This window comes from Lytechinus variegatus, chromosome 15 (assembly GCF_018143015.1).
Source record: "Lytechinus variegatus isolate NC3 chromosome 15, Lvar_3.0, whole genome shotgun sequence".
Classification (NCBI taxonomy): Eukaryota; Metazoa; Echinodermata; class Echinoidea; order Temnopleuroida; family Toxopneustidae; genus Lytechinus; species Lytechinus variegatus.
In genome coordinates, this window is record NC_054754.1 from 13106078 (window position 1) to 13123259 (window position 17182).

General features: G+C 38.4%; 2 protein-coding genes across 7 annotated transcripts in view; one reads left to right on the forward strand and one right to left on the reverse strand.

Annotated features, from left to right (window-relative positions):
• Nucleotides 1–17178, reverse strand: part of LOC121428646 (putative methyltransferase C9orf114) — a 60811-nt gene extending 43633 nt beyond the window's left edge. For 3 of the 6 annotated variants that reach the window (XM_041625416.1, XM_041625415.1, XM_041625417.1), the window contains exons 1-5: nucleotides 16671–16759; nucleotides 7277–7503; nucleotides 6576–6751; nucleotides 5832–5948; nucleotides 5101–5247 (exon numbers count right to left, since the gene is read on the reverse strand). In XM_041625416.1, the coding sequence (XP_041481350.1) occupies nucleotides 5101–5247; nucleotides 5832–5948; nucleotides 6576–6751; nucleotides 7277–7469 (633 nt within the window). In that variant the 5' untranslated portion in view covers nucleotides 7470–7503; nucleotides 16671–16759. Of the gene's footprint in view, nucleotides 1–5100; nucleotides 5248–5831; nucleotides 5949–6575; nucleotides 6752–7276; nucleotides 7504–16670 lie in introns of all 6 variants that reach the window. The other 3 variants (XM_041625418.1, XM_041625420.1, XM_041625419.1) reach the window with 3 other exon arrangements.
• On the forward strand, nucleotides 14391–15935 carry LOC121428648. The gene has a single exon (XM_041625421.1). It carries the CDS (start codon nucleotides 14900–14902, stop codon nucleotides 15653–15655), a length of 756 nt encoding a protein of 251 aa, XP_041481355.1. The 5' UTR covers nucleotides 14391–14899; the 3' UTR covers nucleotides 15656–15935.
• Nucleotides 17179–17182: the final 4 nt, after the last annotated feature.

Sequence of the window (17182 nt, forward strand, 5' to 3'; positions counted from 1 at the left end):
GTATTTTCGGAACCCCTCTTGATTTCGCCGCCCGATGAGTACTGGGGTCCTAAAGCTACGCACTCGATTTATCATGCAAAAAATAGTATTTCCTGTACCTCAATATCTAAAATATGTTCACATTATTATAGAATATATGAAAGTGAATATAACTCCGAAATTGCAAACAGTTACAGTTGTTGGTTTTCTTCTGCATTTAGAGATTTATTGCAGCCTCTGTTGAAAACATGAATAGGAATTGTTCGTCGCTCTGCAGTCACTTTTCCACATACAGAGTGCACATTTGCCATTGAAAGCTGCATGCGCGATGAGTGGTGCATAGCTTTAGGACCCCCGACCATACAAATTCTGCCCTCAATTTCTTGCTGAAAATCCACATATGTTTAGATCTTCTACACTTGAATCCTAGTCCTCTCTGCTGAATACATCTACCTTCTCTGACTGACCTCTCTTACAATACAAGCATTTGTGCAGGATCTCTCTGCTAATTTCCGAAGCTAACGGAGGAAGAAGCTAGCTGAAGATGTGAGGAGTGCCCCTTTCTAAAACCAAACTGATTATTGTTAAGAATATTGCACTGAGAAATGAAGCTATGTATGTTAATGATTATATTTTTGAAAAAATGGAAAGAACGGAACGGATCATGTGACGTTATGCATTGACTGCAACATTATGCGTTGAACGCTCTTAGCATATTCAGGCCTGTGAGTGGGGTTTCAAAAAAATAGCGGAAAAATCTGAAAATTTACCTTACTATCGCCAAGCTGCTGCATATTTTGGTTGTTCCGCTGAACTGCGTTGGCTTAATCACCAATACATAGACTGAATAGCTTGGAGGCCCGTACGTACAGACAACGTATTTTAGCAGTAACGTTAGATCTAACAGTGGAAACCCGATTTTCCGATCGTTTTTTGAAAATAAAATGTCACATTATGAAAAAGAAATCACATCCATATTTACGAAAAAATGTTTAAATTCAGAAATATTGTACCTTCGACCGCAGTTACCGCTGATTCCTTTGAAATAATGAACAAAACATCGTCATCTTCGATCCTTTCGTTGGTCAATGTAAGTTGCCATCTTGGATGACGTCATCATCCTTACAGACGTATTTACCAGTCGCAAAATATCGCGATTTGAGCCGCTGCTTTGCGCTTGTATGCCAACAACGGCAACGGTGCACGGTGTGATCCGCAGCAGTTTCATTTGAAACTTCGCGAAGGCAAAATACAAGGCCCCGTAACGTGTATATTCACAACACACACATTCTAGGTAAGCAATGAATCCCAATAACCGGAGTTAGAAATGAATATTCATTATGAATGACGTATTCTGTTGAATTTCGGAAAATTGAAGAGTCATAGCAGTGTCATAGCGCGCGTAATTTGATAGCGTTGTAGAGACGTACAAACTATTATATGGTGCCAAAGAGAATTCGTTTGGAGAACGGTGTAGAGAACTAGTTGTTGGTTACCAGACTTATTTCAATTTGTCTTCTCGATCTCGGTAGGTAGGTAAAATATTTTAATCTGGGTATACCCTTGAGCTGAGGGTATAGGCCTAAATAGTAGCTAGACTTACTTAGTAGGCTACTGAGCCAGAACTAGTCTTAGCCTTAGGTATCAGAGCCCGAGCTGAGGTAGCTCACTAGACTTGGTACCACTAGACTTCAAGTTGATCAGGTGCACTGGCTATAGGAAGGGAGGGGGGGGGGTGGGGGCTGTTACCCCAAATATTTTTAAACCCGGATGGCTTGGGGGTGGAGGGGAGGGGGCTCCACCCCTAGGTTTTTATAGGCTAATCCCATATAAAAGTGATGCATTCAACCCTAGTTAGGGGCTCACGGTGCCCCCTCCCCCAGGGTTCAATGACCCATAACAAGTTGTGGACCCATAGGCCCTATAATATAACCCCACAACACAGTAAACCTAAAGCTTCGTTGGGCTTATCCCCATCGACCCAATGGAGCCTCAAGGCTCCCTTATGCCGTAAAAAACCCAGCTATCTAGCAGTAGCATGTGGGGTCTCACATAGGGTCACCTTCAGAACCTGCAGAACTCGGGTGGTTACCCGGAAACAGATATCGCTACACCCCCGGGTGTAGTGGACTGTGTGTGAGTGGTTAACATTTTGGGAAGAGTACAGTCCCGTCAAATGCGCAAGATCCCGAATAGCGTTAGGAGGCTTACAGGGGAATCCAACCCAAATAAAAACTTGTTTTTATAAGGAAAAGAAAAATCAAACAAGTTGATAAGTTAAAGTTTGAACAATATTGGACAAACAAAAAAAGGAGATATGAATTGGTAATCACTATACCCATGGAGATTTCAAATTGGCCGCATATGGGATGTCATAGTGATGTAAGGCAAGGACTACTCTTCCATGTACTCCAATACATATTATGGCTGAAATGTCATTTTCCCCAAAAGTTTTATTTCAAATTATATTTTTCTTTCATGAGGACATAAAAAAATATACTACATGGGTTATATTTAGATTACTGCCCCAGGGGAATGGGTACTTAGGAGAAAACCACAAATCCCTGATAATAAAGTACATGGCCTATGGGAAAGTTTTCCTTGCCCCTTGTCATAATTTACTTACCCAGTTGCCAATTTGAAATCTACATAGTATTAGTGATCTCAATATTAAAGCAGCTATAACTTTCTTATTGCTTGTCCAATTTGTTTCAAACTTTCACCATTCTGTTTAATTTATTTTTCTCCTTCCCAACACAACATTTTATGGCCAAGGCTGGATTCCCCTTTAAAAACGGGTCAAAAACATTGAGGCCGCTCTTTGGCAGCCCTTAGCGCAAAATCTAATCACATAAACCCCCAACATCGAAATATATGTTAAAATTTCATCTTCTCTGGATACATTGATAGGTGTCACAGCTGGTAAACATTGCCCAAAAGGCTTGAAATCGGTCGTTATATTACCATACATTTACGTGTAAACCATATGGGAGCTGAATTACTAGTGTGCCCCCTTCAGAACCATTCTCCCTGTATGTGGTATTTTGAAAAACCTGAGAGAAATATACATTTGTCTCATTGAAGCTTGAAATAAAAAGTACACCAGAAAGAGACATGTAAATGTAACAAAAATAGCATCAATAAGCATGGTCAGTGACCCCAAAATGATAAAACATTAGCTTCAAATAGATAGAAAGATCGCTCTTCAATTTGTTTATTGATTAATTACCATTGAAACATGAATTCTTATTTGGATTAATAGTTTTGTATATAATATGTATTGTGTTTGTAATTTTTTCATGGAAAAATAAATCTTGGAACTATTGATATAAAAATGAAACAAGTGGAATACCTCTGGCCGTCTCACCTGCATCACGCGGTCCAATATAGCAGCAGTACTGACTTTGAATACTACTCTAACTCGCACAAGATGTTCAGTGATACATGGTTACTCTTATGTCCACTTTTTATGAACTAGACCAATAAACTTACAGAGATATGATGGTCATTCAACAAAAAAACCCAACATGGCCAATGTTCATTGACCTTACATGACCTTTGACCTTGATCATGTGACCTTTGACCTTGATCATGTGACCTGATACTCGAACAGGATGTTCAGTGATACTTGATTACTCTTATGTACAAGTTTCATGAATCAGATCCATAAACTTTCAAAGTTATGATGGTAATTCAACAGATACACCCCATTCGGCCAAAGTTCATTGACCTTTGACCTTGGTCATGTGACCTGAAACGCGCACAGGATGTTCAGTGATACTTGATTACTCTAATGTCCAAGTTTAATGAACTAGACCAATAAACTTTCAAAGCTATGATGGTAATTCAACAGATACCCCGATTTGGCCAAAGTTCATTGACCCTAAATGACCTTTGACTTTAATCATGAGACCTGAAACTCGCACAAAATTTTCAGTGATACTTGATTACTATTATGTCCAAGTTTCATGAATCAGATCCATAAACTTTCAAAGTTATGATGGGAAATCAACAGATATCCCCAATTCGGCCAAAGTTCATTGACCCTAAATGACCTTTGACCTTGGTCATGTGACGTGAACCTCATGTAGGATATTCAGTGATACTTGATTAACCTTATGTCCAAGTTTCATGAACTAGGTCCATATATTTTCTAAGTTATGATGACATTTCAAAAATTAAACCTCAGGTTAAGATTTCGATGTTGATTCCTCCAACATGGTCTAAGTTCATTGACCCTAAATGACCTTTGATCTTGGTCATGTGACATGAAACTCTAATAGGATGTTCAGTAATACTTGATTAACCTTATGGCCAAGTTTTATTAACCAGGTCCATATACTTTCTAAGTTATGACGTCATTTCAAAAACTTAACCTCAGGTTAAGATTTGATGTTGACGCTGCTGCCGCCGCCGCCGTTGGAAAAGCGGCGCCTATACATGTAGTCTCACTTTGCTTCGCAGGTGAGACAAAAATGACACTTTACATATTCATATAGGATGACAAAATATAGTTTTAATAACACAATCATACAGAAAAGACTTACAAATAGCACCTTAACTTTTAAATGAAGGCTAATTATTCATTATCAACCAATAGGAGTTGCAATGTTGCACACATTACAAAAGTTTGGTTCAATTCATCAAAGTATACAGGATGCAGAAGTTGCAAACAAATGTTTACCGTTTTGAGAACAACTACTCCACTACACAACGCTGGACGATCTCAAAGTTGTCATCCAATAAAATCCCCCTTTCTTTTTACCATAAAGATAAAAAAGGTGGCGTTAATTGACCTAATATTTTTTGTAATTCATAACATCAACATGGATTCCTTTACTGTTACCTTTAATTTGTTCGTTGTCTAAATAACCACTCATATCATTTCTGAACCTTAATGCATAGCTTCTTTGTAGATCTTCATTTCATCTTATATAATTTTTATAGTCCTTCACTTAGTGCCTGAAGACTTTGCCACTAGAAGGCTTGGATCCCAAGCCGATCAGCTTATAAGATATTTTCAAGATTGTGATTGCCATCACAAACACCAAATTATCTGCATAATTTTCCATTTCGTTCTATGTTTAAAACAACCAAATTAACCATGCCCAGCATCCTTACCTCACCAATAACATGTGTACCCTTATGATCATCATTATTAGGCAAGTAGATATAGTATCTCCTTTCAGATGACACAGGAACATTTGCAAGAGCAGATCGTAATTTTGAAGAATTGACCACTCTGTTGTGTTTTGTGTCTTGCGATATCTGCAAATGAATAATAAGCTAGTTAATTCATTTTAGAGCACTCATTGATGCCTCTGTGGGGTCCCCTGGATGCAAGTACTTTTGATTATGACATTTTGATCCTGATTGAAGCTTTGATGCCCTTGTACATGTATAACAAATACCCAAAATGTTAGGGATACTAAAACCCCATGAGGTAACTGATATTTGTGCCTGGAGAACCACTCAAGTTGGCAGGTTCTGAAGGTGACCCTATGAGAAACTGAAAATTGGGGAAAATGGTACTCTATCTGAGACCATAATTCTTCCATATCTGTTTGAATGGATACCCTATCCAGGACCATACTTCTGCAAATGAATACCCTATATGAAACTGTATGTGAATTCGATGAAATAATGTATAACAAGAAATCATTGGTAAAATGTAAGTGTAAACTATTTGAATCATTTAGAGAAGTGTTTCATTAATTCAACTATTGCTTCTTAATTTGATACACTATCAGAGACTTAAAAGACAAATTTGATACCGCTACATGAGACTGACATGTAGAGTGTTTGGCTATTTTGCTTGTATATTATTATGATAAATCAGAACCAGTACAAACCTTGAAATCTGGATATTTAAAAACTTCCTTGACAATAAGTTTTGCTGGACAATTCAATTTCTTTGTAGGTTGGATGAGTCTCCTGGATTTAGTGCCAACATAGCCATGTTCTCCCACCTGTAAGGACAGCAACAAGCACATATATCTATGTACAAACTAATTTCAAAAAATATAAGAAGGCATGTCAATGAATTTTGAAGTTTCATGTAACATCGTAATCTATGCAGAAATAGATGTATCTCTTGATTCCTGAGTAAAATGACACCAAAATCATTCAAATTAGCCAGACGGTTCTGGATATTAATATTTCAAAATGGTAAATGTTGGGATTTTTGAAGTTTGGACAAAAATGACCAATTAGCATATTTGAGGTTGTCTAAAATTGTAAATACAGCCTTAAAAATGAATAATTTCTTCATGTTTCCCGTAAACCTGTTCTAGACGACATATTTAACCTACAAAAATCCCATGTGAACTGAAGTTTAAATTAAAAAATTAAAATTAAAGATGGACCTACCCCTTGTTTTCAAAATAATGACTAATTCCAGCTCATTAATTATGGATAAATTACAATGACACACAGATTAAGTTCTGCTTCGAAGAAAATGCAATATCTGTGAGAAGTCTAAAATTTCAGATGCATACCGATTCAATAATATGAAAATGGGATGAATACTGAATTTCCTAAAGTTGTTCCCATATCACACACTGGAAATAACACCACATTACAAAGAAAAATTATACCTGTTTGCGTTGATCTTGCTTGAGAAGTTTTTGCTTTTCCTTCCAATCCTTCCCATGGTGACACTCATATAGCAGCCTTGATACATAGGTGTATGGTATACCATCAAAAGGGATTGCTGCAGCAGGCACTGAAAATTTACTGGTTGCAACATCTTGCCAGTATATCCTTGGACCACCTGTAAACCAACAACATTGTCACTGGTAATGTTAACAATATCAAATTAATAACTTGATTTGTCCAGAAAATATGTCAGTAAATGGTAAAGATTTGGCCAAAACAGATGTTAAAGCAACACATAACTTACAAGTTTGTGTTGATGATTTTATTGTTTAGTAATATTAATTTACAATAGGGTTTAACTCTTTTACTCTGTAAAGCCGCTCACAGTGGCTCGCAAAAACTTGCACAATTTGCAAGAATTTCCACTTTGTTTTTTTCAAATAGCTATATTAGTTGAAATTTCGCCTGCATGCAGTTGATACAAACAGACATCTAGCATCATCTATAATAGAAAAAAGAATGATCCTTAAACACTACACATATCATAAGCTACACCCGGTATCATACAGTGAAGGGCGAGGCGGTATAAAGGGCTTTCGGTCGAAATAGGACGGACTGTGAAAAAGAAATTCTGGAGTGAAAGAGTTAAAGTTGCTAACACAAAAATAATAGTACGCCTATATTGTACCAAGTGTCATACCTTTATCTCCTGTTCCTGGCCCTTCTTTGGCAGCGGCCGTGCATCTCGTCTGCTGGATTGTAAACGAGGAAAATGTTGACACCTCATGATGCCTTATCATTTCCTCCACCGCTTCTTTCGTAAAAACATAGCCAAAATTTGGTCCCAGCTTTACATCAAATTTTGGCAATCCTAAATGGACTTGTGCAGCCATCACGTGGCATCGATAAGGCTAAAGTACTGGTAACCTAATATAATGATAATTTAAATGATGTATATACATTCATTTTTAGACAATAGATGGCAAGCAAAACAATGAGGTCATGCGTTTTGAGTTGGGTAATTTTTTGGTGGGTGCATAAATTTTAAAATACATTTTACATCGCGAAAAACGTTTATTTTGTTTTAAAATATTTCAAACTTTGAACTATACTACCTGTACCATAAGAAAAGTATACATTTTCTGAGAGGAAATTTCAAAATTATTCCAAAAATTTCCACAAAATAGTGTGTTTTTAAATAGGATGAGGGAGGCGAAAACCACAGATCACTTTACCAAATCTGTGAAAAAAATAAAACATCCCAAAAGCCAGGCACATACCTTTTTAATGTAAGTGCCCCCTTGAACATTCTGTCAACTAGACTAGGCTACTACTACTACTACTAGTATTAGTCTATGTATGATACTTTAATCCCTGGGGGGATCACTCAAATATAATGCTGCAATAATAGCGTGACCACGCATGAAAAAGATGAATCAGGGATGTTTTTGAGTACAGAAGGGTGAATCAGGTGACACCGTTTAGGGTATCAAAAGCAGCTATTTCCAAGAAATAGGGTACTTTTTCAGACACTAACTAGTGGATATATGAAACAGGGTGTAATTTGACTTACGAAAAAATCACCCTTTAGAGGGTGTTTTTAAAAACCGTGGTCATGCTTTGCATCATTATTCTTGAGCAAGGCCGTAGCTAGAGGGAGGGGGGGGGGGCAGGGGGCTGTGCCATCATTCATATCAGTCAGCAAATTCATGTGCCAGTCGGCAAAATGGAGGAGAGGGGAGAAAAAAAAGAGAAGATAAGGAAGAAAAAGAAAAAAGAAAAGGAAAGGAAAGAAGGGGAAAAAGGAAAAGGAAAAAAAAAGCAAGCAAAAAAAAAAAAAAATGAGGTAGGGGGTTGTATAATCCAAGTCCTTGTAGGCTTAGGACCCTACCAGTCAGCAAAACTACAAAAGGCAAAAATGGAGCTATAGAATACTAAGTAAGCTCAAAAACTTTTGAGTAGGCAAATTCCATAACCAATTTTTGACTATTTTTTACCCTGACACGATTATAGCTAACATCAGTTTTGACCCAAATACTAGTTGGCAAAATGAGGAGAGACAACACTAATCAAAGAATGTGGAGCCTGGACTGGGGTTGAGTGAATTTCCAAAGTAAGTAAATAGTCCAGATCCAGATAATAGGAACAATATGAATTTTAGGATAAATGTATAGGACCAAGACAAAGAAAGGAAACAAGATGATTTTGCTGATTTTGTAGATGATGTCAACTTGTATTAATTGGCAATTTTAAGTGCTGTTCAATTACTACCCATCCATCAAAATTTAAAGATCTGAAAAGTTCAGAATTCAAGACTAAAGCAAAGATTCCTTTTATCCGTTTGCAGTGCGTTTTGCACTGTAAGGGTACTGGTCCGTATAGCATATGATTGAATGGTATCAGGTTGAACAAAAGTGCTTTTTTTAGTGACTATTTCAAACCTTTGAAAATAAATAAACATTATAAATGCTACAATGCTTTTTCATAGAAAATCAACAACCTTGTAATTGTTCTGCCAGTTTTAAAAAACTGCATTAAAAAAATAGATATAGGCTTTAAAATAAATAGTTTTTCAAGCCGAATTTGCTAGTTGAAAATAAAACATGGCTGACATGGATGTTGAAATCAGAACAAATTTGAGAGGTTGAAATGCAGTGAAAAAAGCAAATTGTAGATGTGATAACGGAATTCCAAGCCTCTGATTTGGGCATCCTTAGTGAAAAAAAAAAATCTTAAAAAGTCCAAGAGAAAGGTGCAGAATTAGGCACTTTTATATCAAGCAACAATATAAATTAAATGGTTTCCTCCTATCAAAGAGTCCCTGGTTTCATGTGAAATGTGTAAATGTACAAATTATAATTTACACACACCCTTATACATTTAGCAACCGACAGCGAGAGTATTTGGATTAGCATTCAAATCGAGTCAACCACTCCACTTTATATAGGGGCTTTTTATAGATCGCAGACTACAAATGCTGATTACATCAAACTTTTGGACCTTCCACTGAGTAAAATCCCGCAGCAAGCTTCAATTTGGCTGTTGGGTGATTTCAATCTTCCTGATGTGGATTGGGAGAACTTTAGATTTGTCCCAGGAGGTTCTTACCCTGGTCCAAGCAAGGCGATGGTTGATATGGCTTTGGACTACAATCTCTTTCAAATGGTCAACAAACCAACTAGGCTCAATAATGTTCTTGACCTATGTTTTACAAACTCACCATCTTTTGTATCAAACATAGAACATGAGAATCACACATAAGAGAAAAACAATCCAAACCAGCTACAGGCTCGGTAATGTCACGTTGGAAGAAGTGCAACATCATCCCTATCTCGGTGTGGAGTTATCAAGGGACCTATGTTGGTCAACTCATATTGACCAAATTTCATCAAAAGCCAATAGGATGTTAGGACTCTTAAAGAGAAATCTGCACTCTTGCAGTACTCGTACAAAGGAAATTGCATATAAATCTCTAATACGACCAAGGTTGGAATACTGCGCAGCAGTTTGGGATCCACAACACAAATCAGACCAGGACAAATTAGAAAGGGTTCAACATAGAGCGGCTAGATTTACTTTGAAGGATTACAGTAGGGAATCTAGTGTCACCAAGATGCTACAAAAACTAAAGTGGGACACATTGAAAGTCCGCAGAAGTAAGGCTAGACTGACAACCTTGTACAAAGAGACACATGGATTTGTACCCTCCAACATATCAGCCCACCTTCAATCTCAAAACCCAACTAGTTGTAGATATCGAACAAGACAAAAGGGAACTCTCAAATACAATGTTATAAGATCAAATAAAGACTGCTACCGACACTCCCTGTATCCCAAGACCATCCCAGAATGGAACCTTCTCTCTGAGGATGTCAGAAATTCTAAAGACGTAGGAGTTTTCAAACTCAAACTTGAAAGTTTGGACATCAACACCCTTGTCTCCAAAGCACACTACCAAAACTAACTGTGTTTAGCGCTTGACCCCCTAAACCCAAACGTACGCGACAACCAGATGCTGGTGATTGTACGTCAACGGACAGATACAGATACAGAGATCAAGGGTGCTGTAACTGTCATGGGGGTGGATGCAGAGAGAGGGTGGCAGCACTCGTATTAATTTGAAAATAGAACCCCAGTCCATTACCCAAACTTAGCTATTAGGCTTGGTGCCCAAGAGGGGGGGGGGTTGAAACCCTCTTAAAAACGCCCTTTCGGAAAGTCTGGTCAACAATATTAATAGCATGTAAGGACCAAAATACAGGGAAAAATTAACATTGGATTAATCGTTCGAAAATGGCGGCTGAAGAAACATGTTCTGAAGGAATTTTCGAATCAAATTTTGCTCAAATTTGCACTTTGCAAGTACAATAATTGCTATAATAAAATTAGAAAAAAGTTATTTGTTTCAGATCTAATGGGCAAAACAAATTTGAACAGCGCCCTAAAATCATTTTATGCTAATTAGCACAAGAACGTCTGGATCGATTTGAATTTTTTGCCACTGAGGCCCAGCCTGAGGGACCCGCTACGTTGAGTTTGACAAAGGAATTTAGGAGTGGCGATGTAAAAAATTTTTTGTGTACGAAAACCTGTGGTAGGGCCCCTAGGAACCCCCACCCCCTGGTCACTGAAGTGTTAAAGAGTTACAACTTCGTTCTGGCATTCAAAGAGATTCATTCACAAATTATCCATTTCAATGACTTTCTTTGAAACAATTTATGAACAAGAAGTTGTTGTCATAATGGTCCACTTTATGTGACAAATTTCAAAATGTAAAATTTAGAATGCAAAATGAAAAATAGAACACATACATGTACTATAAAGATGGTGGATCTTTGGTTGGGATTTTGGTAGGACCTATAGGGTATGCAAAGTTTTAGCACATTTTTGGATATTTTAAACTTATATCTTTCTGCCTTCCTTAATTAAAAAACCCTATCTGTACTGGTAAATGAAGACAAATTGTTTTCAAATTTAAAATACAATTATAAATATTACGGTATGTATATTTAAATACTGTACGTAGTCTAATAAATATTAACCCAAGAGGAATATTTCTGATAGAATAGGCCTATATGCTTCTCAAAGTTCTTAAAAATCTTGATCTTTGGGACTTTCTGCCCAACAGAATGTAAAAGAAACAACTGTATACTAAAAGGAGGGAATATAATACAAGAATATTACAGATTTTTGGTCATCATTTGCCAGCGCATATTTTGGGTTTTTTAAACACATCTTTTTGCCAAAAAAAATCTGTAAAATAGTGGCTTTAAAGTCAACCCTTGTCCACATTCCAGTAGGCGATTGAATGGAGGTGAATGGTATCAGGTTGAAAGCTGAGATTCAATTAATACAGTTCTTTGTAAGGGGGGGGGGGGCTGATGCCAAAAGGGGGCACTTCAAATTTTTAACCCTTTAAGGGGCCTTAAAAAAATTACAAATTTTCCAGTAAAAATTGAGTTTATATGCTTTTCTATGGTGAACCACTAATTTTTGTCGCTAAAGGGGGGGGGAGCCCGAAAATTTTTTGTGATATCTTTTTTTGCATCAGTCCCCCCCCTTACAAGTGTTTGTGAGCGGTCCTTAAGGTTACTATACTAGTGGGCTAGGCAGCTAAGAGGCTAGGCTAGGTATAAAAAATATGGTTACTTGATACCTACCAATTATACATCAACAAGCAACAATATGACCACACTAGTTGAATTTCAACAGTCATAAGCTCAAGTTTCAAGTTGAATCAACTTGAAGTCTAGTGGTACCAAGTCTAGTGAGCTACCTCAGCTCAGGCTCTGATACCTAAGGCTAAGACTAGTTCTGGCTCAGTAGCCTACTAAGTAGGTCTAGCTAGCCAGCTAAGTCTAGCTGCTATTTAGGCCTATCTCTCAAACTTGACCCTCAGCTCAAGGGTATACCTAACCCAGGGGGCTCCCGGCCGCGTAGCGGTCGGGAGCCCAGGATCGTACGTGCATTTTACCATACCTCACGGAGAAGCGTGAAGTATGGTCAAAATAATTCTCCGAATATATACTTATAACAAAAATCAAGCACTTACCACGATTATATGGATGAAGGTCTTACGAGTGGCAGTTTTTCTGACATCTGGGCACAGACTGGAACCTCAAAAAACGAAAAGTTCTCTCCTCCTACCCCGTCTCGATCGGCCATTTTGTTACAATTCATAACAAAAATGGCCGATCGAGACGGGGGTAGGAGAGAACTTTTCGTTTTTTGAGGTTCCAGTCTGTGCCCAGATGTCAGAAAAACTGCAACTCGTTAGACCATCATCCATATAATCGTGGTAAGTGCTTGATTTTTGTTATATGGCAGTGAGTCCAAACTTCGCGCGTTTCCAAACTTCGCGGATGGTCATTATCTCAAAAACTTGCCAATATCCTTAAAATCTGACATCATCAACGTGAAAAGCGACCTAAAATTACCCTTTGATGAAAGTTTCTTTAGGATTAGTCCAGTATTCATGAAAATATTGGCGAAAGATCGGCAAATTTGTCACCGCTAGCGCCCGTTTTTAAGAAATCAACAAGCATCACGATATCACCATTTTGCAAGCAGAAATCATCAAAAATGGAAATTAAATATGGTACTAACCGATTCCATAGCATTTTGCCATCAATCTGATATAAATATTTCACTTCTTGAGCTTGAGTTTTTGTTTAAATCTCCACAAATGCTTTGGTGCGCGAAGTTAGGTCACACTTTTTCTGAACGGTTTTCCAGCACAGCCTGATCGCCGATCGGAATAGAATTTTGAGATCGCGATAACGGCGAAACCCCTTGACCTACTTCACATTTTCGTCCATGATTTTATAATTTACGATCTTGCCGTCAATGTGGTAACTATTTCTTAAATTGGTTTTGTATAAATTATGAATATTTTGTGAACAAAATTGAGCCTGATGAATATTTTTTAAAAGTGCGCGAAGTTTGGACACCCCATCATAAGTATAGGCCTATATTCGGAGAATTATTTTGACCATACTTCACGCTTCTCCTAAAGTAGGGTTACTAAAATGCACGTACGATCCTCGGCTGGGTTAGGGTATACCCAGATTAAAATATTTTACCTACCTACCGAGATCGAGAAGACAAATTAAAATAAGTCTGGTAACCAACTTAACTTAAGTTCTTGACTCTACACCGTCACCGTTCTCCAAACGAGTTCTCTAAGTCTTTGGCACCTCATAATTTATTTGTACGTCGCGTCTCTACAACGCTATCAAATTACGCGCGCTATGATCACTGTTATAAGATGGCTAAATAATTTGCAGCTTGCTGATTGGTCAAAGCGTACCACGTGATCATTCGCGAAAAGTGTCTATCCCTGCACGCCCGTGGGAATTTCGTGCACCCAAATTGTCTAACCCACGGTTTTGACGCATGCGCAGCGTGTAAAAAAAATCGAGATTTCGATTACGTACCAGCTTTATGCTCAATGAGCCTGAGGTCACGTACCGTATGAATGAAAAATGAGCTTTTAATTAGCGCGGGATCCACAATCATATGTTGAAAAAGAAAATAAATTTATGTACAAATTGATCGATCGCCTGGGACGTATCGACGATTTCGACTGCGTTTGGGTTAGAACGATATTACATTTTACAGTGAAATTCTTCATTAACCAGATTTTCAAGGCCACCACTCATGTTATTTCATAGGATTTAAAACTTGTGCCATCAAAAAATTAACTGCTGTTGAAACAAGACTTTTAATGGTTCCTTGTTTACTGATTTTGATCTAGGTCTAGTACTAGTCTCATGGTCTACGATCTCGATTACTTATTGGCTGTAAGTTTCTTCGCTGTGTATCCTGCCTTTGTTGTGTGTCTGTTTCGAAATCACAACTCATTCGGAAACCTTGAGATATGGCGTCTGTGAATCAACCAAAGGAGGACTTATCTGTCTCTTTCCAAGTTATGACAGATGAAGAAATTGAACAATTGGTAAACGACATGGACAGCAAAGGGACAAAAAAAGTGCTGAAATTTGCTAAATGTAAACTCATGGACTTTGCCAAATTCACTGGAACTGATTTGGAAGAAATCACCAAGGATACCAAAGATTTGGACAAGTTTTTGACCAAATTCTACTCCGCAATAAGGAAGGACAATGGAGAATCGTACAAAACGAGGTCGCTACAAAACATTAGGTTCGGTGCTCAGAGATAATTTGTTGAGAACTATGGATTAGATATCGGTGATAGCAGCAAGTTTCCTCAAGCAAACCGGGTTTTCAAAGCAGTGAAAGTGAAGGCAAAGAAAGAAGGTAAAGGATCCGTTGTACACAAACCTGTGATTTCGTCAGACGACATGAGCAAGATCCAAGAGTCGCTAGACCTCTCCACCCCAAAAGGCCTTCAGGATAAGGTTTTCTTGGACGTTCTCACCTTTTACTGCAATCGAGGAAGGGAGAACATTCGTGCGATGAAAGCTGAAGACTTTACCATCAAAGTAGATGAATCCGGACGGAGATACGTACAAATGAGAGACTTCCTAACCAAAAACAACCGTGAAAATGTCATCCAAGAAGCCGATGCTGGCTTGATGTTTGAAATGCCTGAACTGGGTGAAAGGTGTCCGGTAGCTACATTTGAAAAATACGTAGCGAAGTTGAACCCTCAAAACCCTTGGATGTGGCAAAGGCCAAAAGATGTTTCGAAGAAGGAGCTGGCGCAAGATTCTCCATGGTTCGACAATGCCCCATTGGGCATTAACACGATTGGCAACAAACTGAAAAATCTGTCACAAAAGGCCGGATGCAAGCTAACGTACACCAATCATTGTCTCAGGGCAACCAGCATCACAACACTCGATGCCTGTGGATACGAGGCTCGAGATATCCAGAGTGTCAGTGGGCACAAATCTGCAGATTCACTGAAGCACTATTCTAAAACAAGTCAAACAAAACTGAAAATAATGTCTGAATCGTTGGCCACTTGCCTATACTCAGATGTCAACAAGGACAATAACAAGAACCAGGAGCTGGACGACCAGGAATCTACATGTAGGCCTAGTACTGTAGTAGCATGGCCATCACAGAATGCCCCTCCAGATCCAGTGCCATAGCAACGACGAGTAACTTTAGTCAAGAAACTGTAGCATATGGCTATGACTCCGAGTACGAGTGCGATATCCGGCAGGATAACATCGTTCTAAACCCAAACGCAGTCGAGATCCTCAATCATGGTCAGGAGGGACACCAGTCACGGTCGTTCGGGGAGTGGAAACGTTTTCCACTTCCACGGATGTAATGTGACTATCAACAACTACATCTAGGCAGTATAGCTGTCAAATCTGCTGTAAATAGCTGTAAATGTGTTGAATTCTTGAGAGTTGAAACATTTTCGAGTTCAAGTGTTGGATTTGAAACTTTGTAAACCTGACTCTGAACGTTTTGTGGTGATCACAAAACATCATTTAAATTTAACTCCCGAAACTCGAAATCGACAGAAAGTTGGAATATAACATTCAGCACAAATTGGAATAATCTTGGAGAAATCCTACTCTGGACCATTTTCAAACGGTAAGTGCAATTTCAAAATTTTTGATATTTGATTTTGATTCCTAGATCTATTTCATTATTTCTTTGTCATATAAGGTGCTTAATTGCGTTCGAAATTACTTAGCCATCTTATAAAAGGAATAACGCATTTTCCCATCGTTGTTCAGCGATATGCAGTGCACTCGAGGTTTCTTCTTCGCATGCACACTCCACACTTGCCTCCGGCTCGTGTGGAGTGCGCATGCTCAGAAGAAACCTCTCCTGCACTGCATACTCGCTAAACAACTCCGCGGAATGCGTTATTCCTATACTATGACTCTTCAATTCCCAAAATTCAACAGAATACGCGTATACGTCATTCATAATGAATATTAATTTCTTACTCCGGTTATTGGGATTCATCGCTTACCCCCCACCTTGAGGCTTGACTCGATCAACGCAGTTCATGCGAATCCAACACAAAACTGTGATATTCCCATTGCAATTATCTGCATTGTAATTGCGTGCACTCGTACGGTACTCATGGCCGTAATGACTACGATATATACCGGTAGCTACGGTATATTAGCCAAATTTTACCTGCGTATTCCTTGTCTTTGAGTCGCACATAATTTAGCCTTCCTGGTAGCAAACGCGTCCTCCCTAATGGGACTAAAAGTGGTTATCATCAATTAACAAAGATGTATTATAAGATGGCTAAATAATTTGCAGCTTGCTGATTGGTCAAAGCGTACCACGTGATCATTCGCGAAAAGTGTCTATCCCTGCACGCCCGTGCAAATTTCGCGCACCCAAATTGTCTAACCCACGGTAAGTGCAATTTCAAAATTTTTGATATTTGATTTAGATCTATTTCATTATTTCTTTCTCATATTAGGTGCTTAAAATTGCGATCGAAATTACTTAGCCATCTTATAAAAGGAATAACGCATTTTACCCGTCGTTTTTCAGCGATATGCAGTGCACTCGAGGTTTCTTCTTCGCATGCACACTCCACACTCGCCTCCGGCTCGTGTGGAGTGCGCATGCTCAGAAGAAACCTCTCGTGCACTGCATATTCGCTAAACAACTCCGCGGAATGCGTTATTCCT